The 25,974-nt window shown below is 40.8% G+C and overlaps 1 protein-coding gene across 2 annotated transcripts in view; it reads right to left on the bottom strand.

Moving 5' to 3' along the window:
* Hgd (homogentisate 1,2-dioxygenase) overlaps window positions 1–24,200 on the bottom strand; it is a 48,699-nt gene extending 24,499 nt beyond the window's left edge. For both annotated transcript variants that reach the window (XM_070030131.1, XM_070030132.1), the window contains exons 1-4: window positions 24,030–24,200; window positions 17,284–17,355; window positions 16,078–16,166; window positions 10,162–10,267 (exon numbers count right to left, since the gene is read on the bottom strand). In XM_070030131.1, coding sequence (XP_069886232.1) covers window positions 10,162–10,267; window positions 16,078–16,166; window positions 17,284–17,355; window positions 24,030–24,044 — 282 coding nt within the window. In that variant the 5' untranslated portion in view covers window positions 24,045–24,200. The remainder of the gene's footprint in view (window positions 1–10,161; window positions 10,268–16,077; window positions 16,167–17,283; window positions 17,356–24,029) is intronic.
* Window positions 24,201–25,974: the final 1,774 nt, after the last annotated feature.

Raw genomic sequence — 25,974 nt, 5'->3', positions numbered from 1 at the left:
AGAATATACCCTTGGAGACCTCTCAATAGTCCTACATTCTAAAGGTTCTACCACTTCCTGATAGTGCCACCCTAAGGAACAACTCTTTTTTTTTTGTGTCAGTTATGGGGCTTAAACTCAGGCCTGGGCCCTGTCCCTGAGCTCTTTTGCTCAAGGCTAGGGCTTTCTACTTCCAGCCATATCTCCCCTTCTGGTTTTTGAGTGGTTAATTGGATATAAGAGTCTCAAGAGGACTTTTCAGCCCAGGCTGGCTTCAAACCAAGATCCTCAGATATCAGCCTCTTAGCTAGGATTACAGGCATGAGCCACTGGAGCCTGATAGGAACAATTCTTAAACACACAGATCTTTGGGAGACCTTCATCCAAACTATAGCAAAAGTGTATCTTAAAAGTTCATGTATTTTTTTGTTGCTTTGTATGTCCTTCCCCCGCAGTATAACCCCTGTTTTCACTGTATTTGATGTTGGTATAATTTGGGGAGGGGAAGGGAAAAAAACAAATTGTTTAAATAGGGCAGGTTGACCTATTGCAACAATGAGATGTACAAGACGTTATGTTGAAAAACGAACTTTACAATTTAGGTGTGGGGGGTGGAGTGTAGTTGTGGAGGTGGGAGGGAAAGGATGGTAGGGGGAAAACAAAGAAGGAGCCAACAATGCTGGATAAGAAATGTACTCATTACCTTGCTCATGTAACTGCAACCCCTCTGTACAGTATTCTCACAATAAAAAACTTATTTACAAAAAAAGTTCATGTATTGAGCCAGGCACTGATGGCTTATGCCTGTAAGCCTAGCTACTCAGGAGGCTGAGATATGAGGTCATGGTTTGAAGATAGCCCAGACAGGAAAGGCCAAGAGATCCTTATCTACAATTAACCACTTACAAACTGCAAGTGGAGCTGTAGCTCAAAGTGGTAGAGCACTAGCCTTGAGCAAAAGAGCTCAGGGACAGAGCACAGGCCCTGAGTTTAAAAAAAACAGTTTATGTATTGGAAAACAAACTCCCAAGTTCATATGTCAATGACAGCTGGATTAGAACCTTGGGGAAAAATAATTAAGATTAGATGAAGTCATGGAAGTGGGTCTCCATGGTGATGAGCCTGCTTAGCAAGTGCAAGGCCCTGAGTTCAAATCCAAGTGTCACTAAAAATAATGAAGGAGGAAGGAAGGAAGGAAGGAAGGAAGGAAGGAAGGAAGGAAGGAAGGAAGGAAGGAAGGAAGGAAGGAAGGAAGGAAGGAGTAAAGGAAGGAAGGAAGGAAGGAGGAAAGGAAGGAACAAAGGAAAGAGGGAAGGAAGGAAGGAAGGAAGGAAGGAAGGAAGGAAGGAAAAAAAGAGGGAAGGAAGAAAAACTTGTCATGTAATATTCACTTAATGTCTAGCTGTGTTCCAGATTTTGTACTAGGTGCTGGAGGTAAATATAACACCATCTTTGCCTTTAGGGAGCCCATTATAGAATCCCCAGGAGGTGTGTAGACTTCCCAATACGAAAATAAGGACACAGATAGTGGAAATGACTTTGGAACAGAAATGTAAACAGGAATATTCCCTCAGGAGCAAGTCCTGGCTCAGGGCCTAGTTGACATTCTTGTACATGGAAAATAGATTCAAGCAATGAAATAATCCAGTTTGCAGACAGCTCCAATACCTTTCCAAGGAGTGAAATGGAAGTTGATAGAGATGAACAGTGTACTATTCAAAGGATCCAGCAAGCTGTCCAGAGGGCTTCACAGAGTAATGTGCACTGTGATGCTGGCAAACACCCTGAATGCATTCAGGGAAATGCAATCTAGTCTATTTATAAGAGGACAAGATCCAAGATCCGTGTTTCAGGGAGTAAATTCAACAAATGCTTGCATTTTTACTATTTGGAAGAAGATGTTTGCTGGGTGCTACAGATCAGATGGAGATGATGGAGACTAGATCCTATTCTAGTGTCCTGAGGAACACTGAGTTCAATAAGGAAAATAGTATTTTAAGTGATTCTTTAAATAATGGAATGGGGGGAAGGATTTTGCTGGGCAGTTATTTGTGGTTAAAGAAGAGAAAATTCCAGACAGATGAAAAAGTACAAAACAGTAAAAAGGAAAGTTTATGGTGCTGTCCTGGAATGGTGATGGTGGTATTGTGACTAGCAGGTAAGGGGGCGCGTAGGGAAGTGGTATGAAAGCCCATGACAATAAATCAGGGCTCTTGTTCTCCTATTTTGGGATCCTGTGCTTGAGTGTACAGATGTGATTTAAAGATTATTTTTATCTGGGGCGGAGGGAAGTCTTGCTATAATACAGTTCAGGATGACCTTGAAATTACAATCTCCCCTGGCTTAGGCTTCCCAGTTCTGGTATGAGAGACACTTATCACCACACCTGGCTTAAGAATTTTGAGATGATAATTTGGTATGAATCAGGGGGTAGGCTGTGAGAAAGGGTTCAGGAAGGCATATGGGTTACTTAGGAGGCTATTATAAATTGTTCAGGAAAATGGAATCTGTACTAGATAGAGTCAAGAAAAGGAAGAAAGAACAAGAAATAGTAGACGCGAACTGTAGCAGTATTTCTTTTTTTATTTTTTATTTTATTTTATTTTTTTTGTCGGTCATGGGGCTTGAACTCTGGGCCTGGGTGCTGTCCCTCAGCTCTTCAGCATAAGGAGAGCGCTCTACCACTTGAGTTATAGCACCACTTCCAGTTTACTAGTGGTTTATTGGAGATAGGAGTCTCACGGTCTTTCCTGCCTGGGCTGGCTTTGAACCGTGATCCTCAGATCTCAGCCTCTTGAGTAGCTAGGATTACAGGCGTGAACCACCAGCTCCCAGCCAGTATTTCTTAAAATTTGGTCCAACCTACATGGCAATCAGCTGGAAAGACTCTTGAGTTTTGCTTCAGATTTAGCTGAGTGAGTCTCCAGATAGCCAGGCTGAGGAATCTACCTTTGTGATAACTCGTAGGTATGCTTTAAGAATCACTATTCTATGATTTTGGCACCTAATTCCATGTAGAAGGAGGGCAAGAAATTTTTTTTTAAATGAGACTAAGGAATGCATTCTGGATGTATGAAAGGACGTTGTCAGGAGGAAACACAGGATAGACCATGGTGGTACAGTAAGAATCTGTGGAGTTGAGACATATTAACCTGCCAGGTCCAGTGAGGGTTCTGAAACCAGGGTAAAGATTTATAAAACTTACTGTTTAGATGACAGGTGGGGATTTGGGTATTTCTCATCATCTATCCCTCTCTCTCAAAGGCAAAGAGAATCTGACCATCATAGGGATCACTAGCTGTTCTTTGAACAAAGAGGAAGAAGAAGCAAAGGAGAGTATTAGGGTTGGCTGTGTCCCACCCTGCATTTTCTTATGTTGAAGTCTGAAGCCCTGCATTCAGGATGTGACTAATGATTAAGTAAAAATGAGGTCCTTAGGATGGGCCCTAATTGAATATGACCAGTGTCCAGATAAAAAGAAGTTAGACTACAAACAATGAACAGAAGGAAGACAGCTGTCTATAAGCCTGTGAAAGATGTGTCCATTTCAAAATGGACACATTTTGAAAGCAAGTGCTATTAGTTGATTCACAGGTCTTCAAATTCCCAGAAATGTATAAGGTTGGTAGTTGGTGAAGCTGTTGAAGTACTGAATTTGGACTTTGACTGGTGAATACTTACTTACCATATAGGCTTTAGCTGGGAAGAACTGTCAGGCAAATACCTAAATATAGTTTTATCAGATTTTCTCAGTGAGAGCCTGGAGTACGTATTTGGAAGAGGTTACACTATGTGCAGGGAGTGATGAATGCATAATGATATGGTTAATTAATGAAGGATAAAATTGGAAAGAGATATTAACTTGTCAAGAGGAAGTAAATGAAGAGACAAAAGGATAGACTTTTGTAAGATCAGCCAGGGTGTGTATTGTAAGGCCTGGGTAGCAGATGGCAGGTGACACAGGTCAGAGGTCATTAGGAGGAGGATGTTTGGGAGGCACTTTGGAGTTCTGAGACACAGTTCTCACAGTGTATATGACCACAGACTCACAAATGAGCAGTAGAGATACCGGAGAAGAAAATCACTGTCACTGTCATTTTGAAATTGTGTAAGGAAATCAAAACAAGAGAACAGTGACATATTCCAGGATAAATGTACTGTGAGAATGGAAAATATAGAAATGAAAAATATGGAAAGGGGTAAAGGGGTAACAAATGGATTGAGGGCCTATGAAAAACCAAGCAGAAAATTTTGATATGGTATGTTGATGACTCCCTACTAACACAAACTTTTTTTTTTAACTCAGTGCCAGGAACTTTTTGAAGAAGGGCACATTGGTCAAGGCCTGAATGACTCCATTTTGTCCCCCTTAAAAATAGTTTCTATTTTTGCCTCTTTAACTTCTCCTTCCTGAATTTCTTCCCTTCTTTCCTTCAGCCACCTTGGATTCTGGGAACAAAAGAACCGATCAATAAACATCTTGTGACAAGAATCGAATCTAACACCATCCCCTGCCAACACGCATCAGGTAGAAAAGACTTTTTTTTAATCTTGACAAGTCCTTCCCTGAAAAAAATCTTGACACAATGATCAACAAGGCCACAGTCTGATCAAAACTACTTAAGTAAGCATGCTTCTTACCTAACTTCCATCTATAATCTAGAAGCTCCTGTCAGTTCTCCAAAGATGGACTTGGGGGGTCACAAGATACCTTTATTCTTTCAGCATTCAAGTAGATTTTTTTTCCTTCTCTGCCTTCAACACTACTTTCTTTAACTGATGTTAGGAGAAGTAGCCTGGACTACTTTGTTAGCACTCTTGGAGCTGGGACTTTTACCCTAAGTGCTGGTAACATTCTTCTTCAAAATATGCCTATTTTGAATTAACATATACAGTTGTGATTCCCATAATCCCCACATAGGATGGGAGGTTTCCATATTCTACTTTATTAATTTCTCCATCATTTGACTTTTTATTAAGTATACATTATATTAATCAGAGAAGGATGGATGGAACTGGTGGTCCCTAACTGTGATCCCAGAACTCAGGAGGTAGAGGCAGAAATATGGGCTACATAGTGAGATATGATCACAGAAAGAGAGAGATACAGAGAAAGAGGAAGAAGAGGAAGAAGAAGGAGGAGGAAGAGGAGGAGGAGGAGGAAGGAGGGAAGGAAGGAAGGAAGGAAGGAAGGAAGGAAGGAAGGAAGGAAGGAAGGAAGGAAGGAAGGAAGGAGGAGGAGGGAAGAAAGCAGAAAGTTTCTGTTGGAATAGCTTTAATAAAAGAAAACAATCTGAAGTGTCCCAATTAATGACAAAGAGCATAGTTGGTAAGACCCAGGAGTTAAGAGTTAACATCTAAGGGTAGGGGAAATCAACAAAAAAATTATTTTTTATTGAAACCTTCACCTAAATCCCATCACAGTGACCACAGGGGCCCCTATACCCTGTTTGCATATTTGGGGCGGGGCAAATAATCTCAAATGATCTCACAGTAACTGTGGTTCTCCTTCTGAACTGCCCTCCTATCCCAAAGCTCTCTTGCTCAGTGTCATCCTCTCACACCTGATCTGTAGCCAGTGATTAGGATACAGTGCTTTCCCTCTCCAAAGTTTATTTAAAATGCTCCTGGCTCTGGCTTAGCAGACATTTACCAACTTCTCCCCAGGTTTGTTTCTTGAGGTTTTTCAGGAACCTGATCCAGGACCTATCCTTTCTTTTTCTGGTTAGCATCTGTAATGGCTCAATTAACACTTTTATTTCAGAGATCTCTTGGTCTTTAGAGTTGTAGTTCTACAGCTTTTGTGGGTGTGCCACCTGCGCCTGGATATAGCCCTTCAAAAAGAATGTGTTTGTGATAAATAAAATTCATCAATAATAGCCAAGGAAATAGAAATAATGATAGGTAGTAAAAATATGTTTCTGATCAGATTATATATCACACTCCCAGTAGAACTACATCATTTATTTTCCCTAAAGGTTAGGTTTAAGCCTAATCCCCACTCCAGATAAATATAGAAGATGATCCCACTGTTGCCTATACTAACAAACCCATGAAGGCTGAGGGGACAGCTGTAAACCACATGAACAGGCAGAGCCACTGGAACCCTAACATACCCCATTGCCACTAGGGATTGGATTTCTATTTTAAAGGAGACACGATTGAAACTTCTGTCTCCTGACTTTCCTGTAATCCTTCATTTAGTCTAGCTCAGTGACTCTCACATTTAGTATACATAAGAATTATCATATTGGATAGCACACACAAAACCCTATGTCCTATACTTTAGAGGTGATCAGAGGGATTTTCAGAGATAATTTGCTTAATTTTATTTTATCTTCTGATTTTATAACCATTTTGTTCCTATGTTTAATATGAGATCTGGCTTTGCTTGAGGGAAATATTAGAAACATAATTGAAGATTCTGTGTGCCATCTAGGAACAACCAAGAAGACTTAAAGTGCTCTAAATACACTATTCAGCCTCCAAACCAGTCTGTAGTGAATGTTAACTTGACTTTTAGCTGCCCAGGAATCCTACAGAAGTACAGAAAACCATTTCTCCCCTCTTTTCCAGTAAAAGATAGAGTTCTGTAATTAGGCAGTCTTTAAAAATAAAAACAAACCACCAGGCACTGGTGGCTCATGCCTGTAATCCTAGCTACTCAGGAGGCTGAGATCTGAGGATCACGGTTCAAAGCCAGCCTGGGCAGGAAAGTCTGTGAAACTCTTATCTCCAAATAACCACCAGAAAATTGGAAGTGGTGCTGTAGCTCAAGTGGTAGAGCACTAGCCTTGAACTGAAGAACTGAGGGACAGTGCCTAGGCCCAGAGTTCAAGCCCCACAACCAACAAAAAATAAATAAATAAAAAAATATAGCAGTATGGCTATTGCAACTTTAAGAGAGAAATAAGAGAATGTGAGATGTAATTCTAGATGCCAATTTGAGATGTAAGTCTTTGACCTGCCAAGCTGAAGAAACTTTAGAATGCAGAACTGTCCAATTTTTTTCACAGTTCTCCCCAAATCACAGGGTTCTTTTTGAAGTTCCCTTAGACTAAGAAAATGTTTTTCAAAAGAAATGGATTTTACTCAGTAGACATTATGTTGAAAGTGAATTATACAACTTGGGAGTGGGGATGGGAGGGAAAAACTGGAAGAGAGCAAGGGAAGGGGTGACACTCTCCACATACACAAAAATGTACTCTTTACCTGACTTATGAAATTGCAACCCTTCTGTACCTCATCTTTATAATAACAACTTAAAAACTGTTTTTTAAAAATGATGGAACTGTTTCAAACTTTCTTTCAAGGAATATTATCAGATAACCAATAATGAATAGACACGAGAAGAGAGACTAAACATCATCATCATCATGGCATACAGCCTCTTTTTCTGTTTTTCTGTGGGTAGCTCCCTGAGGTTACTTGGGAGACATTGTCTGCACTGTAAGATCACCTTTGAAAGGAAGCCATACTTACCATTCAGGTTAGTGCAAATGCACACCTGTCCTCCTAGCTACTCAGGAGTCTGAGATCTGAGCATCATGTTTTGAAACCAGCCTGGGCTGAAAAATCTATGAGACTCTTATCTCCAACTAATCAGCAAAAAACTGAAAGTGGAGGCATGGCTCAAGTGGCAGAGTGCTCTCCTTGAGCATAAAAGCTAAGGGATATGGATCAGGTCCTGAGTTTAAAAGCCAGTCCTGGCTCAAAAACACAATCATCATCATCAACAACAACAACAAAACCCCATTTTTGTCCTTTGTTCCCCCAGTGAAGTTGCTTCCCTGGTGACCTGTGAAAATGGGTATGTGCACATTTGGATCTCCCTAGGCTTTGGCTGGGGGTGGGGGGCAGTTACTCCCTTATGACCCACCCTCAATTCACTCCACATTAATTAATTCACACAGCCTACTCTCTCTGTTCATGCTTTCATTGCATTTACATAACCCACTTCAGACTTAGGTTCTCTGAGAATGAGCTGAGGCCATGTAGCCCTTAATCAGATGAATGAGGGGGTCAATAATGAATGTAGAGTGTTCTGCCAGTTGTAGGGCTCACCCCTAGAACGTGAGCAAGGTAGGAGTGTGACACTAGAGGACAAGGTGAAGTCAGGGTGGCTGAATTTGTCGTGCAACTTGTTACAAAAAGTTTTGTCCCTCACAAAGGCACTGGCCTGCTGAAGAGGAAGAGGACAGGAGGTGGCTTCACGTGCTTTTGTGTGGGGACTGAGTCTGGGGGAGGGGTTTGATGGGAGCCGGGGCCACCTTTTGGTCAATATGGTACAATGCAATATATAGGCAGGTAGGGGCAGGAGACAACTTCTGCAGCACATTGAACTTCACATAAGTTAAAGGATCACTCTAGGTTTCGAAATGGCTGTGACGCTAATTCATTTTTTTCACTCGGTGTGCTTTGTCCCTGTTGGAAATGGGCGTGTAGCATTCAAGCTGTACTTAGTCCTCCGAGATTTCTGTAATTAAAGGAAGAGATAGAACTAGGCAGGAAGCCAAAGGTGACTGCCAGTTATTCTGGCACTGCCAGTTATTCTAGCTTTTGTTTTACAAGAAGTCTAAGCATTTAAGGGAAGGAGATGTATGAAAATTTTGCAGACATAGACAAAATATGTTGGTAAGCATAGGAGAAGCAATACAATTCCTTGGGCTAAAGAGAGAGAGGAATAGAAGGAAAAGTAATGTCAAATAAAAAACTAAAATTACCTGTATATAAATTTCTGAGATTTTTTTTGCCTGTAATGGGGATCGAACTTAGGCCTTCCAGTTCTCTGCGCTTGTTGGCCTTTTTTTATTCAAAGCTGGTGCTTTACCACTTGCGCCACACATCTACTTCAGGTTTTATTTGGTGAGTTGGCTAGTTAACTGGAGATAAGAGTCTCATGGATTTTTCTGCCTGAGCTGGATTTTAACCTTGATCCTGAGATCTCAGCCTCCTGAGTAGCCAAGAGTACAGATGAGAGCCACCACTGTGTGATTAAACTTTGAGATTTGTAAGTATCACTACTGCCTTTACATGCATATATCAAGACGGTTATATCAGAATCATGATTCTTTTTTTTTTTTTTTTTTGTTGGTCGTGGGGCTTGAACTCTGGGCCTGGGCGCTGTCCCTCAGCTCTTCAGCTCAAGGCAAGCGCTCTACCACTTGAGCTACAACACCACTTCCGGTTTTCTGGTGGTTTATTGGAGATAGGAGTCTCATGGTCTCTCCTGCCCGGGCTGGCTTTGAACCACGATCCTCAGATCTCAGCCTCCTGAGTAGCTAGGATTACAGGCGTGAGCCACCAGCGCCCGGCTAGAATCATGATTCTTTACCTGCTGGGTGCCAGGCACTGTGTAAAGTATGTTCATGTCTGCTCCCTCATGTAATGTTCATAAGTGGACTGCATGGCCAGAGATGTTACCATATTTTGTAAGTGAAACATTATGTCTCAGTGATGCAGCTGATAAGTAAAGGGGCCAGGGATGCGAGCCAAGGTGTTTTTCTCAGAGATTTTAGCAGAGAGCTTCATTATAGTACTGGGTCTCTCTCACAGAGTATATAAAAAATAAAGATACCCAGAGGAAAAGCCCACACATCACTAGATCAAAAGGAGGAAACTTCTGGTTAAAGAATAGAACTGTGTATGAAGCTAATGTAGCACCAATCTGTTACCACAGACTTCTCAAACAAATAGACTTTCACTCTTTTCCATACTAGATTTCAGAGGCCTGTCATTAGAGCTAGCAGGTATTGAAAGTGTTTTCTACATTCTTTGGTTATGTTTAGGTTAATAACAACAAAACAAAAAGCTTATGTGCATACAGGTATTCTGATTTTGTTCAGCCTATATAAGTTCTAGTCTATCGATTTACCTGGACACTCCTATTAAGTTTGAAACACTATTGTGCTTGTCTACTAGCTAGAAACAATACAAGATTTCACACACACACACACACACACACACACACACACACACACACACACACACACACACACACTCATTCAATCAATCAAATTAATCAACTTTGAATTCTCCAGGTAAACTTGAGCCCCAAATAGACATATTTGCATCAATTTTTTGAAAAGTAGTCTAATTTTCCAAAAAGTCTGGCGCCGATTTAAACATTTTTATTTCAGACTTTAGATATATAGTATTCTCTAATTCACAAGTCTAGGTTACCTGGTTAGGATCAGGTTCAACTTCATCCCAGTTGCTAGTGAGGTGACCTTGATCAATGGACTCAAAGGGTTTGTGAGTAACTGAAGGTAGAATCCGATATAGCCAGCTAGGGAAGAACAAGAACACATGTTACCTGGGATAATGCTTGAGTGGCACAAAGACTGGTTCAGGAGGCACCATCAGGATGACAATCAAGGCAATAATCTATGGGCTTTACTGTGAGAAGCATTGATAACAGCTGTTGATCTGCCTTCTTCTCTCCTTTCCATGACACTTAGCATTTTTTACTTATTCCCAAGATACAAAAAATAAAGTATTACCTCTCTCAACGCTTAGAAGGGATGAGGATATACCTTGAAAAATATCTGTTCAGAGAAATCCATAAACATTATTCACATCCCAATCCTTGCTAATCCTTGTCTCTAAGGTCAGAACAATGCGTCCTACATAGATCGCAAGAATATGGTTTGTATCACTGTTATTTTTGAAAGATGAATCACTTTTTTTTGATGAATCACTTTTGTATTTTAGAATTACAACATGATGCAGTTCAATGATAAAATTAATCCAAGTAATTCAAAAAGTGTTGAAAGGTAAACAGATCCTTCTCCAGTTTCTTCAGACATTCCTTAGAGGCATGAGAGCTTAACAACTTGTATATTCTCTCAGATACTTCTAATGTGTATGTCAGCAGAATTGCCAAATTGTGCCATTTTCTTCTCATACCAATAGTGTACCAGAGTGGCTGATCTCCCCATCTTCCTCAATCTGAAATGTTCATTGTAACTTGATAGTTGAAAAATAACTCTTCATTCTTTTGCCAGGCCTGGGGCTTGAACTCAGGACCTGAGCACTGTCCCTGAGCTTTCTTTGCTCAAGGCTAATGCTCTATCACTTGAGCCACAAGTGTCACTTTCAGATTTTTCCGTATATGTGGTACTGAGGAATTGAACTCAGGGCTTCATGCTTGCTAGGCAAGCATTCTACCACTAAGCAACATTCCTAGCCCATAACTCTTAATTTTATTTTGTATTTCCTTTACTAGGAATAAGTTTGAGAATATGCTCATTTCCTTATATTAGCCTTGTGTAATTTTCCCCCATGAATTACTTGTACATGAATCACTTTTTCAGTTGGTCAATTGTCTTTTGACATTATTTGTAAGAAGCTCTGCAAATCAACACTTCTGTACCCCAAACTTATAAAAGTATGTGCCCATGTTTTATTATAATGTATTGATGTCTTTCTTTTTGGTTTTCTTTCCTTTCTCTTCTAAATTCTACTGTCTGTATATTTCAAGGCCTGAGCCAAAGACCTCTCAGCCAAGAGGAGATCTCATAGTTCAGGAAAGAAAGCAAGAGTCTGGTGAAGAAATCCTGAAGCGAATTCCAGGAAGAGAGTCCTCCAGTGGGTAAAAGGGACACTAAAACTCAGTCAGAGGCACTCAAGTGGTTCCAGAGTCCTTCCTCTTAAAGGACATAGGACAAAAAAAACCCTACTTCTGGCAATGGAAGACCAGTTCTACTTTTATAGCCTTTGACCCTTTGGTTCAAGGACAGTCTGACCATGGCCAGGAGAGGGAATGTTGGCGTAGGGCAACATCCAGGCCTTCTGAGAGATAAACAGGACAAGTCTGTTCTCCTCTCCTAGGATTCCTCCAGCTCTTGAAACTGTGACCTCAGACTCTGGACTTAATCAGCCTGCTCTATGTCCACTAGTATGTGGTGAGGTTGAAAGCATTTGTGTGTATCTTAGCACCAGCTGTGCGATTCTGGGCAAGTTACTAAGTTTTCTGGATATTTCTGTTTTTTTTGTTTTTGTTTTTGTTTTTGTGTGGGTCCTGGGGCTTAAATTCTGGGCCTGGGCTGTGTCCCCGGGTTTTTGTGCTCAAGGCTAGTGCTGCTGTTCTACCACTTGAGCCAGAGCTCTACTTCCTAATTTGGGTTAGCCCAATGAGCTCCCTTCCTATAGCTTCACATGGTACTTCCTCCTTCCACGGCTTGGCATGCTCCTTTCCTAGGCAACACTAGGACCATATAGTAAAGGCAGTAAATAATCACCCTCTAACCCCCTTTACCTTGGGATGGCACTTCTCTGGGGCAGCTGCCACCATATAAGTCAGCAAGAGTCCCTTACAGTGACCTTCAGGTCTGGGCAGCTGCAGGACCCCTTATCTACTACTTGAATAGCAGCCATAAATCCTAGTCTGCCATGATGAAGCCCCTGGTTACACGTTCACACTGGGGTCTCTGCCTTCTAGCCCCTCCTCACCTCAGTAGGTTATATAGGTCACCTCAGACAACAGCTGGCACTTCTCACTCCTCTCTTGTAAGAAGGGGATCTTGCCTTGCCAGTCCTTTTTGTTCTTTGCTCTTTGTACCTGATGTCTGCGTAGCTTTCTGGCAAAGTCTAATTTATTCTAACAGGTACTTAATTGGAGATAAGTCTCACAGAATTGCCTGCCCAAATCTCCATACTCATACTGCAGTCTCCTGAGTAGCTAGGATTATAGGCATGAGCCACCAGCACCTAGTAATGTTCTTTAGCTTTGTCTTCTGCGATTGCTGGGAGTACCAAAAGAGTTCATGTATCTAAAATGCCAAGCACAAGGCAAATGCTCACTTATTAGAAGCTTTTTAAACTGTTTGTCCTCCCTTAATCATCTGTGCTTTTATCACAGTCTATACTTTCTCCATTCTCTGTCCTGTGTCTCATATTCTCAAGACCCAAGGGATCATCTGTCTAACTGATCTAATAGAAATGAATCCCTGAGACACAGACAAAAGTTGCTAATAATTTTGCAGCTCCTTGCACTCTGATTTCAAAGAATAGTGACTGAGAGTTTCAGGCTGGCTCATCTATATTTGGGGCTGGACCTAACTTCCTACTGGGTATGAATATTTTCAGAAAAATTCTTATGGATACCTTTAGAGCACTCTAAATGGATAGGTAGGCCATGCCTAGAATCCCTTATTTTTTAGCTGAGTTTATAAAACTCCTCAGGCAGCACTACATTGTCCTGGACAGAGATCTAATTCTGATTCAGGAAAGGTTGCCAGCTTCTTAATGAAATGCCAACAGCTCCTTTTCAGCCTCCTGGAACAGAGCTCAGCTCCTGCTGGCTGAAGATATTGCTGAATAATGGAGGCAGGCAGTAAAATCTGGAGACCAGGTGGCCAGTTAGAGCATAGACCATAAAGTCAAGAACATAGTCACTGTAGCCACGTTGTCATAAATAAGAATGGAGAGGATTGTCTGGAGCTTACCTGGGTCTACTTGGGGGGGAGGGTGGGAAGGAGGGAAGGAGAGACAGACAGACAGACAGACAGACAGACAGAGACAGAGAGAGAAAGGGAGAGAGAGTGAGGGGGAGGGAGGGAGGAATTACCTTAGGTAGCCAAACTCAACTGGCCTCAAATTCTTAATCCTCCTGTCTTACCCTCTCAAGGGCTGGGATTATAAGCATTTACCACCAAGTTTGACCCATGATTTTTTTTAGTTTCTTTTCTCCTAATTCTCCACTGCACATACTTATCAAGAGAAAAACAATATCGATAATGATGATAATATACCATCTGCCATAGCTTACCATGGGGTGGAAGCAGGAACTCAGTTTTGATGGCAGTATGCCCAAATGATGGTGATTTTAATAGTAAGTAATACTACTTGAGCACATGTATTAATTAAGCACACCATGTAGTGTGCTATTAATTTTTAAATTTTAATTAATTAATTAATTAATTTTTTTGCCAGGCCCGAGGCTTGAACTCAGGGCCTGGTGCTGTCCTCCAGCTTTTGTGCTTAAGACTAGCACTTTACTCTGCATGTGACAGCTCCACATTTGGCTCTTTGGTGGTTAATTGGAGGTAAGAGTCTCACTGACTTCCTGCTTAGGCTATGTAAGGCTTCTATTAGCCCAATAGCCTCCTCTCCCATAGCTTAGCATGCTCCTTTCCTAGGCAACACTAGACCCATTTGGTAAAGGCAGTAAATAATTGGCCTCTACCCTACTTTACCTGGAGATGGCACCCCGCTGGGGCATTTACAACCATATAAGGCAACAAGATTCCCTTAGAGTGGCCTTCAGGTCAAGACCCCTTATCTACCACTTGGGCAGCAGCCATAAATACTAGCCTGCCATGATGAGCTCCCTGGCCCACATGTTCACACCAGGGTCTGTGCCTCCTAAACCTTGTAAGTTATAAAAGGTAATCAGACACAATAGCTAGCACTTCTTCTCTTGTGAGAAAGAGTCTTGCCAGTCCCTTTTTAAAAAATTATTGTAAAGATGCTGTACAGAGTGGTTGCATTTCTATGAGTAAGGTACGTTTCTTGTTGAACATTGTTACCCACCCCATTGTTGTTCTCTCACTATCCCCTCCCTCCCCCTCCTTCTCCCCACTCCCCGCACCACGAAGTTGCAAAGTTCATTTCCAACATAGTGTCCAGTGAGTATCATTGTTGCAATGAGTTATCTTTTGTACTTCTTTCAGCATTTTCTTATTTTCCTTCCCATCCCCCAATAAGATAAATGTATATACAAGATGGAGGGTACCAGAATCAAAGACAGAGATTGCCAGAAATAAACCAATGAAAAAAAGAAAAATGAAATAAAATAAGGAGAAGGAACTAGATATACTATATTGGCAACATCAAAGTTGACAACTAAAACTCCATGTCTTGGAGTTTATTTCAATTAGCATCATTTTGTATGGTCATATGTTCATAACTCTTGAGCTATTATGATTCCCTGTCAGGATTAGGCTTATACTAATCATTTCAAATGAGGGAAACCATAGAGCCTATGTTTCTTTGGGTCTGGCTTCCTTCACTTAATAAGATTTTTTTCCCAAGTCTTTCCATTTCCTTATGAAAGGGCGATGTCATTCTTTCTGATAGAAGCATAAAATTTCATTGTGTAAATATACCACATTTTCTTGATCTGTTCATCTATTGAGGGGCATCTGTGTTGGTTCCATAACTTAGCTATGGTAAATAATACTGCAATGAACATAGTTATGCTGGTAGCTTTGGTGTGGCCTAGTTTGAGATGATTTGAATAAATGCTCAGGAGTGGGATTGCTGGATCATGGAGTAAGAGGAGCAATGGAATAGAATTGAGGACCCAGACATGACCTATGGCTACCTAATCTTCAATAAGGGAGCCAAAATTATCAGATGGAAGAAAGACAGTCTCTTCAACAAATGGTGCTGGCAGAATTGGCTACACACATGTAGAAAATTGAAGTTAGATCCTGCACCAAAATCAACTCCAAATGAATCAGATGTCAAGGTAAAAGAAGAGACCCTGAAAGTATTACAGGAAGGGATAGAGGATATGCTAGGGCTACTCGACACAGGTTGAAACTTCCTTGCCAGTCCCTTCTCTGGAAATAAACCTTTCTTTGTTCTTTGTGCCTGAATACTTGCATGGTTTTTCTGGCAAAGTCTAACAGCTTCTAATCAGCAGAGGAAGATATTGCTGTGAATCTTCTCATTTTAATTTAATCATTTTATATATAAATGATATATTAATATTAATGCATATTAATATTAATAATATATCAACGATAAAGAAATAAAATAAAGCAAACAAAACGCAACTGGGAAATCTTTGGAAGAAGGCTGGAGCATGAGAAACATTTCTTTCTGAACCCTTAGAAAGAATCTGTAAATGGAGCCGGGCTTGGGTTTTCCAGACTGTGTATAGCTGTTCCCTTTCCCTCTCCCACTGGTCCTTTGATTCTAGCTGGGGACAAGACCTAGTATGCCTGGCTGTGACCCATGACCCAGATGCACTGGAGAAGAAGGACCTTGGGCAGCCCTGGGAGGCTAGGTCTCAGGTGTAGGACACAGCACAATGTTCTGGCCATAGTTCCTACAAGCTAAAGGGTGTAATTAATCTAACCCCTGTACCTTCTCTTATTGGTGCTCCGTGGACAGGTGAAAGCAGATCCTGAGAGCTGTTCAGCATACAGATTGTAGGGGCAGACTTGAGGGTTATTCTAGAACAAAGGAGATAATAAACATTATCACATGAATTCATAAACATTATCACATGAATTCAGAAAGCCTCTTACTCTCCCTCCAACTAACTCAGTAGGAAATCCTGCTCTGCATGGGATGTTCTAGGCCATTGCACATGACTCTATCCAACCCACACATACTTCTTGTAGTGACTTTTTATGTGATTTCCTTCTGGCTATAAAAGGAACACATACTTCTTATAAAAGTATGTGGGTCAGGCTATAATCCTAGCTACTCCGGAGGCTAAGATCTGAGGATGGCGGTTCAAAGACTGCCCAGGCAGAAAAAGTTTATGAGACTCTTACCTCCATGATTTCACCAACCAGAAGTAAGCCAATGATAATAATATTTGATTCTTATGCTAAAAATGGGTATCTTAGGATATGTGCCATCCTACAAAAATTGGGACTTTTTTTCTTTTAAAGGACATATAATCTCATAAGCATTTTTCATGTCATGAAACACTCTTGAAAAATTTTGGAAAAAATGTTTTTTTTGCTATAGTTTTGCAACTATAACCAATACTAGTATGAATATCTTTGTGCATCCATTTGTAAAATAACTTATTTTCTCATCATTATTATATTAGATGCTATTCAGGGAATTACCAGTGAGTGTCCCTAACCCTGGACTTTGGCATTTGTCCTGGAAGTCCTATAGTTAATCTTATTAATTTGGGTTTGGAGCTTTGCTCTCAATGGTAAATGTCAATTCACTTAATTTTTTTAAAAAAATTGTTATTATAAAGGTGATGTACAGAGGAGTTACAATTATGTAAGTCATGTAAAGAGTAAATTTCTTTCTGGACAGTTCTCTCCCAGTTTTTCTCTCTCATCCCCATCCACAAGTTGTAAAGTTCAATACCAACCCATTTTTTAAAATTTAATTTTATTGTCACGCTAATGTACAGAGGAGTTACAATTACCTGCTTAAGGTAGTGAATACATTCCTTGTCATTTTTAAACTTTCAATTTTGTTGCCCTATGTCCCAGTTGTCTTAGTGACTTGTGAAAACTTAGTTAGTTGAGCTGATTAGTTGAAACTGCCTTGTTGGATGTGATAGTTAATAGTCTGAGTTATTCCATTCATTCATACCTGCCCTTCTGGTAAGGAACCTGGACAGCGAGGGTCTTCTGAAGTACACTCATTTCCAAATCCAGAAATGTACTATACATGAAAAAGACACAAAATGATACCATTAATGGATTTAGAGTGAACACTACAACATTAACAGTCCACAATGGTTAGAATTTCTATATGGATCTTCCATATGTAGTATCTTGGGTGTGTCTTGGCATGTCACTATAGTCTGCATGAATATTAAAGACATAATAGTTAATCAGAAAAAATTCTGGGCATTGCGTGTAATTCTCTTCTCTTACCTGTATGTACCTGGCTGATGTTATAGACGTGTGTGTGTGTGTGTGTGTGTGTGTGTGTGTGTGTGTGTGTGTGTGTGTGTGTGTGTGTGTGTGTGTGTGTGTGTGTGTGTGTGTGTGTGTGTGTGTGTTGCCAGTCCAGGGGCTTGAACTCAGGGCCTGGGCATTGTCCCTAAGCTTCTTTTGCTCAAGGCTAGTACTCTACCATTTGAGCCACACAGTGCCACTTTCTGCTTTTCTGTTTATGTGTACTACGGAGTTGAATCCAGGGCTTCATGCATGGTAGGCAAGCACTCTACCACTAAGCCACATTCCCAGCCCCATATAGGCTTTTTAATTTTTTTTTTAATTGTATTTTATTTTATTTGGGAACATACTGTACAGAGGGGCTACAATTACATGGGCAGGATAATGCATACATTTCTTACCAAGCATTGCAGCCTCCTCCTTTGTTTACCCTTCACTTCCTTCCCCGCCTCCCCCCTCCCCCCACCCAATTTTACCCCCCTCCCCCCACCCAATTATACCCCCCTCCCCCCCCCCACACCGACATTGTAAAGCTGGTTTTGACATGACATTTTGTACTTCTCATTGTTGCAACAGGTAGGCTTTTTAATTTTTTAATGTTTGTTTTTGTCAGTCTTGGGGCTTGAACTCTGGGCCTGGGAACTAGTCCTCAGCTCTTCAGCTCAAGGCAAGTGCTCTACCACTTGAACTACAGTACCACTTCCTTTATTCTGGTGGTTAATTGGAGATTAGAATCTCACTGATGTTCCTGGCTTTGAACGCGATCCTCAGATCTCAGCCTCCTGAGAAGCTAAGATTACAGGCATGAGGCACTGGCACCGGCTTGCCTTGTTTCTAATGATGCCCTTCCAACTAAAACCTCTTTAATTCTGGTTCCATCTGAGAATTTTGAGAAAGGAAATGGCATAAGCATCACCTCCAACCCAAATTAGCAGGATCTTGCTAGGCCTAGATTGCAATTTCTCTGAACTTGAGACTTCATTTCTCTTCTATAAGTAAAAAGAAACTTGAAACCAGACACTGGTGGCTCACATCTGTAATCCTAGCTACTCAGAGGCCGATATCCAGAGTATTGTGATCTGGGGCCAGACTGGACAGAAGTGCCTATGTTTCCCTTCAAAAAGCAGAGCTGGAAGCATGGCTCAAGTGGTAGAGCATCATTTGAGTAAACATGAAATGTTCAGTTCAAGCCCTAGTAACACACACACACACACACACACACACACACACACACACACACACACACACACACACACACACACACACACACACAAACTTAGAAGTATGTAGAACTAAACTGACAACAAAATCCTTGCCAGAAAGCTCTCTCCTGACTTGCCTTCTTGCAGGCAGAAGCCCATGCAATGCTACTGTGATTGCTGTTTCTTAGCTTTGTACCCAGAAAAAGAAGTGAAAAGAGTTTCTCAACAAGGTGAATTATGAGGCTCCTGTGAAATTCACTAGTTTTTTTCATGGTGAAGAATGCTTTATTGGTGGTTGGTACAAGTCAATAAATATTGATCCCCAAAGCAGAGCTCAGTAATTTAGAAGATTACTGGCCCATAGAGAGCTGAATGAAATGGAACCAAGTGATTGCTAGTTTGATTGACGCCCATTCTGCTTCTTGGGAAACAAGCATCTAGTCAGCTGACACATGGCCTGTGTGTTTCACCAAGTGTGATGTCCATGGTGGTTCTTGATGGGTCTACTTCTCCAACCTTTGGGCACACTGCAATTCCATTCTCCTGCTGCTTGAAACAGCTTTTGTTTCTCTACAATTTAATGTTCAAGATGCCTGCCTGAAGCAGTGTTTATGGTCCTTTGGGCAATCTGATGAAGAGCCAGGAGATTCTGTGACATCTTGGCTCTGTTAACTACATACCAACCATAACCTGAGACTTACTATTATGCTTGTGTGTGTGTGGGGGGGAGGGATGGAGGAGGGAGGGCAGCGTATTACTAGAGATTTAACTCCAGACCTCATCATTGCTAGGTAAGTGTTCTATCACCCGGGCCATCACCCAGGCCTTTTGAGACTTTTGCAATACTGAACACACCTGACTTTTGTCATAGGTCTCTCACTGTCTTCATTCTTTATTCTTGCGTAAATCTCATGAAGGCTGGGACTATGCCAGTCTTAATCACCTCTGTGTACCCTAAGCCTTGGCTCATGGAAACTAGTAGATATTTATTGACTGACTTAGTTCATTTGGAGTCAGTTCTCTGAGTCCATGTTTGCTGTGGTAAGTGGAGTTAGAACCTCTTCTACTCTAACTTAAACATGGATTGATTTTAGTCCAGGCTAAGGACAGTACCTCCTTGCTGGGTGAATGAAATGCCTCCAGCTGAGTACGATTCTTCAGGGGTATAAACAGGGTGGCTGTGGGTGAAGTTTTTGACAGCTTGGGGAAGGATGAGCTAGCTATGACACACCTGGATGTGTGAGCAATGATCAGGCCAACAGTGTCTATATTTGGAAGAAATAGGAAATATAAAATGTTATGACCTAGAAAGCAGTGAGGTGAAATTATTATTTGCCTTTAGATCCTTTTTCTTTTTTGGCTCTGTTGGTGGGGGTGCTCGGGATTGAACTCAGGAGCTGTATGCATGCTAAGCATGCTCTCTATCAGTCCCCATGATTTTTTTTTTTTTTTGGTCCGTTTGGAAATCTTTCATTGCACAGACATACACATATCCATCCAGCAATATAATCACACTGGTTCATAGCAGTAGCATGAAGTCTGCAATGCCATTTTTTGGGGAATGGCAGAGACTGTCCAGTATCTTCATTCTCCACAGAATATAATTTTCTTCTCTCAAAATGAACTTCATGCTCACCATCAGCAGGATTGCATCTGAGCTGCTGGGAATGGGTAATGAGCTCAAATTATCTTTGCTTCTGAGAAATAGAATTTTAGACAAGCTTATGTCTGAAGCCACTGAGTATTACAGTGCTTCCTTTTGTGCCTCAGCTGCTGTTCCTATCTATAAGGAAAAAGGAAAGTCTGAGAGCTATCTACTCCAGCTGAGCTTCCTGGAACGTATGGGTGGATTTGCTCATTAACCTTCCCCATTCTTTGCAGTTGCTGGCCTCAGAATAGAGGACACAAAGGTGTTTAGAACAAGGAAAAAGAGACTTAGTGTCTGTGATTCTGAGATATTTGATTCAGGCTGTGCTCTTAAAAAAAGAAAAGCAGAAAGAACAGCTGGTGGTTTGGAAGGGAGCCACTGAGACTGAGGCTGGAAAAAGGTGTGAATTCTTAATCCATTTCTCCATCTTAGTTCAGTGCATTGGCTGGTATGTGTGTGGAGGGAGGGAGAGGGGCTGATGAGGGTAGAAATTACTGAGTCACTGTTGATTTGGTTGGTTTTCCAAATCCTCTGAGAGCAGATTTACAGAGCAGGTTTTTTTTTAGAGCCTTAAAATGCCATGTCCCTCACTGCTGAAGGCAAGTGAATTGAAGAAGCTGTATTTTGCAGCTGCATTCTCAAGGCTTTGAGCCCAAGGACAGAACCTAAACTCTGCTTTATTCAAGGGTGCAAATCCAAGCTTTCAACTCCAGCTGGCTCAATGGTTATGTGAAGATATGCCTAATCCAACAATGAAATGAAATAAAATAAAAAAAATTAAGAGTATGCTTACTTCAGTTCAGATTTTTGAATAATTTGACCCTACACAAACATGTGATTTTCTTTCTAAGAGAACTACATGCATACTTTCCAAATGAAAAAAAAATAATGACTGAGGTCCACATGACTTCAGTTCCATCAGCATTTTTGGCAGCTTGCTCGCATACAGTTTTTTTAATTCTCACTTGGTCCCTAGGATATGATTAACTTGTCAGAGTAGGTTTAAGAGGTGCTTTCTCTCGAGTCAGAATCTAGGTAACACCTGATGGGAGGAGCAGATGGTGTACCCCACTTCCTTTTTTTACTTTTAATGAAAGAGATACAAGTCAGGGTAGAAATGGAGCTACTTCGAGCTTTTATTTCCTCAGGCAGAGAGTCCACCATTTCTAGTTAACCTTGAAAGGAAAAGAGAACTGCATCTTAACTTGGGAGTGTTGGCTAATATACCAGAAAAGTCTGTTACACTTGTAGGTGTGATTAACTAAAGGAAATTGGGGAAAATTCTGGATTTGGCTGTACATTAATTGTAAGCATTACTATCCTGTTAAGATGGACCTAAAAAGAGATTTGTTTGAAAAATAGAAAAGGGTGAAGACAACAGCAGATTTGAGTTATTTGCTTTGAAGACAGAGGAAAAAGCCACAAGCCAAGAAATGTAGGCATCTCCTTGAAGCTGGTGCTTCAAGGAACCAGCCATGCTAACACTTGGGTTTTAGCTCAGTAAAACTAATTTCATACTTCTAGCTTCCAGAACTATAACAGAATAAGTCTGTGTTGTTTTAAGCCAGTATATTTTTGGTAACTTGTTATAGCAATAATAAGAAACTATGTAGGGCAGTGGGTCCCCTCTTTGGCTAATTATCAGTATCACTTTAGACTCAAAGCTGGTGTATCAAATATCTATTGGTAGGGTTCCGAGTCGCATATACGCACAGCTTTTCATTTTATACATGAGGGAATCAAAGTTTGGGAAGTGGAATAGCTTATTCAGGAACAAAGGGCAGTCCATTTTAAATTTATTATCGTCTAAATTCTTTCCCTAGTTGTGCTTTTATGTAAATGTGATTTCATTTGAGGTTTTATGTTGACATAGCCATTAAAGTAAGGGGAAAAAAGATGAGAAGCATTTTTTAAAGTTATGTAATGCTTATTGATTAGGATGGATATGATGCAGTAGTCTGGCTTTCTGTGTTTAGATCCCTGACCTCTAGAGCTAACCTCTGCTTCTGGAGATTAGACAGCAGGCTGGAAATGTCTTTGAAATTGAGAACAAAGACCAGTATGCAATTTATATTAGTGTGGTGTTGCTTTGAATACGAAGTTGCTTAAAATTACAGCAGGATTTTAGATATGATTTATTTATAAATGGTATAGATGTTCCCAACCCCTGCTGAACTTCCTTATAGGATTTTCATCAGAAAATGAACTTTTTAAGTATTCTCTACACTTCAAAATTTCCATTACCTCCTTAGGTATGATGAACCCTGCCCACTGCCCTAGATCCATACATCCAACTACTTCCTGGATATGACCTTTGGCTGTCTGTATGGCAATTCCAATTTTGTTGAAACACTGGAATCCCAGAACATGAAGGGATCTTTCTGCACATTTTGCTTTCTCTGGCCTCCCTCATCCTTTTTCACTTTGCCAATGCTGGCTTCACTCTCAAGAATAACCCCCTTCTGGAAGTTTCTCTTGATTCTCCCTAATGTGGACTTTGTTCATAGTTTTATTAATCTGCTGCATCATATGCTAGCACATATCATTTGATGAATGATGGTCTTAGTTTTTTCTTTTCTGGGGATTCTGTGGTTTGAACTCAGAGCCTCATGATCCCTATGGCCCTGGAGTCACACCTTCAGCTAGACATTGGTTTAGACACTGGGACACACTGCTTGCTTGAAGGCACTAGTCTACTAAGAACAATCAAGACTCCTTTTTATTTCCCCAGCTGAGCTGTAGATTCAGACAAACCCAAGTTCTAGCATGGTGTCCATCACCGATCAGCCATGAGCTTGGGAGATTCTGTTGTCTCTTTGAACTTTACTTTCCTCACTGGTTAAATAGAAATAAGAATATCTATATCTTAGCTTTCCTGGGAAGATTACAGTATGAGTTAATTCAGAATTAAAATGCTTAGCACCAAACACTCATACTTTTGAATTGTGTCTTGAATAAAAGAACTATTTCCCAGAGGAGGTTCGAGGACTTGTACTGACTAAGGCTGATTCTGAATCTCAAAACAGCATATCTAATCGGCTGGACGGCAGCAGTCCAGGAAGTTGCATCTCTAGAACCATGCCAGAAAGCAGCAGAAAGATGTAGTGAGAAAAGTGTGTGTATGTGTGTCTGAGCATGCATGTGTGTGGTTGATGGAGGGAAGTCCTTAGAATGTCCACCGATCCCCAAAACAATATTTGAAATGAACAAAGGCAGGAGATGGCTAATATCTTTCTTTTCCTTGTCTCCCAGCCTCAACCATAGTCAGAGACGCTGCCGTGAAGCCTCTGAACACAGTGGCTTGGACCTGACCCTGCTCCAAGTCTTCTTCAGTTCTGATAGCCTTGAGTTCTCAGAAGTTGAAGAAACCACAACAAACTTGCCAGACTTTTTTCCTCCCTCCCATCTCTCCCCTCTCTCCCACCCCCAGCTTTTTATTTTTAAAAAAATCTCTTCTCCATCCTCCTTTTGGTGGTAGGAGTGGAATCAGGGCTTCTAATATGATAAGAATACTCTACTCTTAACCTATATCTAGTCATACCTAGTCTCTGATCTTTGTTAAAGCCCCAGCCAAATGGGGCTTACCTTCAACTCTGCCATTTTTCTTTCTGCTGCAAGCCTTCCGGAAACCCAGGCCAGAGAGTATGAAACCCAAATCTTTCTGTTTCTTCTTCTGGCTTCTCTCTGGATGTTCTTGATCTCACCACTTCACTGTGAATCCTTGGTCCACAGTTCACTCAAGAAGAATCACTTCACTTATAAACTAGAGAGAAAGTCCAGCAAATTCTTATGCAATTACTTGTTTTTTTCATTAAACATGGACTGTTTAAAGTTTGCAGAACCAGCAGAAGTAAATATTGGCTAATCACTTGCTGCACTTAAAAGAGGCAGAGTTATCTCAAAAGATTTGGGAAAGCAACTGTAGGAGTTAAGTGACTGCTGGATGAGGCACACAATTCTTACTCAGGCCTGGAAGGAAGAGGACAGAGTGTCAGTCCCCATGGAATCACTGAAAAAAATTAAGTATATTCTGACCCAGGTGTTTCTAGAACTGCTTAAAGACAGGGACCAGCACCAAACAGTTTTTCTGCAGACCCCTACTAGGGATGAGCTCAGGTTTCCTAAAGCATTTCACTTCAAGTAATATGACACATTAACTATAACTTGTCTTAACTTCTTAAATATCTTGAGGGTTCTTGTAAATTCTTTTTTTTTTTTTGCTTATGTGGTGCTGAGGAATCGAACCCAGGGCCTCAGGCATGCAAGGCAAACACTCTACCACTGAGCCACCTTCCCAGCCCGATTCTTGTAAATTCTTTAAAGAATTTTGTTTCCTAATGGGTGCCCATGATCCTAGCTTACTCAGGAGGCTAGGATCTCAGAATTGCAGTTTGAAGCCTGGGCAGACAAATAAATCCCAGAGATCCTTATTTCTAACAAACCAGCAAAAGCTATTAGTGGAGGTGTGGCTCAAATAGTAGAATGACAGCCCTGAGTGGAAAAAGCTGATTGAGAACTCCAGGCCCTGAATTCAAGCCCTAATACTGGCTCAAAATGAATAAATGAGTGAAAGTACAGTGTCTACAATCTATGTATTCTCTAATTTCTTAGTTTTTGTGAAAGAGCAGATCCCCGGAATCACTTTGCCTGTCAAAAGATAAAATCCTGGATGTATTGCATATATACAGAACCAAGATAGGAAGGAGGGGGCAGAGATGAAATTCTGGAATCTGCATTTAAAACTTGTATTTCAGATTTTTATGCATTGATGAGTTGTAAAGCAATTGATTTAAGTCTTTAAATGGAGATGTACATTAATTGTAACTGGAAGTCACATCCTTTTTCCTGCCCTATGGAGCAGCGTTGGCAAACTGTCTTCACACATTGTGTACTGGCAAACATACTGTGAAAATGTGAGGCCCAGCGCTAGAATTCTTGGAACTTTTCCCTCTCACCACATGATTTAGTTCAGTCCTGTGACTACAGAGAAATATATTCTTAATTTTTTTCTCTTGCTTGTTTTTCTCCAAACACTGTCCTCCACTCTTTGAATTTTAACATACTAAATCAATACAGACCTGTTAGACCCCCTAAACTTAAAATAGGATATTACCCGTGATTTAAAAAAATTCAGTTAAGCCACCATCTAGTAAATCCACACACAAAGCCACTGTGTTGGGTACTGTAACACACACCATTGAAAAGATGACTCAACAGCACAGATAAGGGCAGTATTTAGGAGCTGTTCTTCTCAGTCCAAGGCTCAGCACATCAGTGCCAGGAAGCTCAGTTTCAAAATGGAGAAAACCATCAGCATGGGCACTTGGACTATATCATGAATGCCTCATACAGGGAATGCTAAGAACTTGTGCAAAATCTAAATCAACCCTTCTTTGGAATAGCTTTTTCTAGAGAATATAGGAAGATTTTTCTCCTTATTCATGGCAAAGGCATCTATTACAAAAGATAGATTAACAAGATAAAACCATTTATATAAAAACCCATTTATTCAATGTAAGTTGAATAAAGT

This window comes from Dipodomys merriami, unplaced genomic scaffold (assembly GCF_024711535.1).
Source record: "Dipodomys merriami isolate MVZ:Mamm:240054 unplaced genomic scaffold, mDipMer1.0.p SCAF_2, whole genome shotgun sequence".
In the NCBI taxonomy this organism is placed as follows: Eukaryota; Metazoa; Chordata; class Mammalia; order Rodentia; family Heteromyidae; genus Dipodomys; species Dipodomys merriami.
This window is presented reverse-complemented; position numbering and strand designations above follow the sequence as displayed.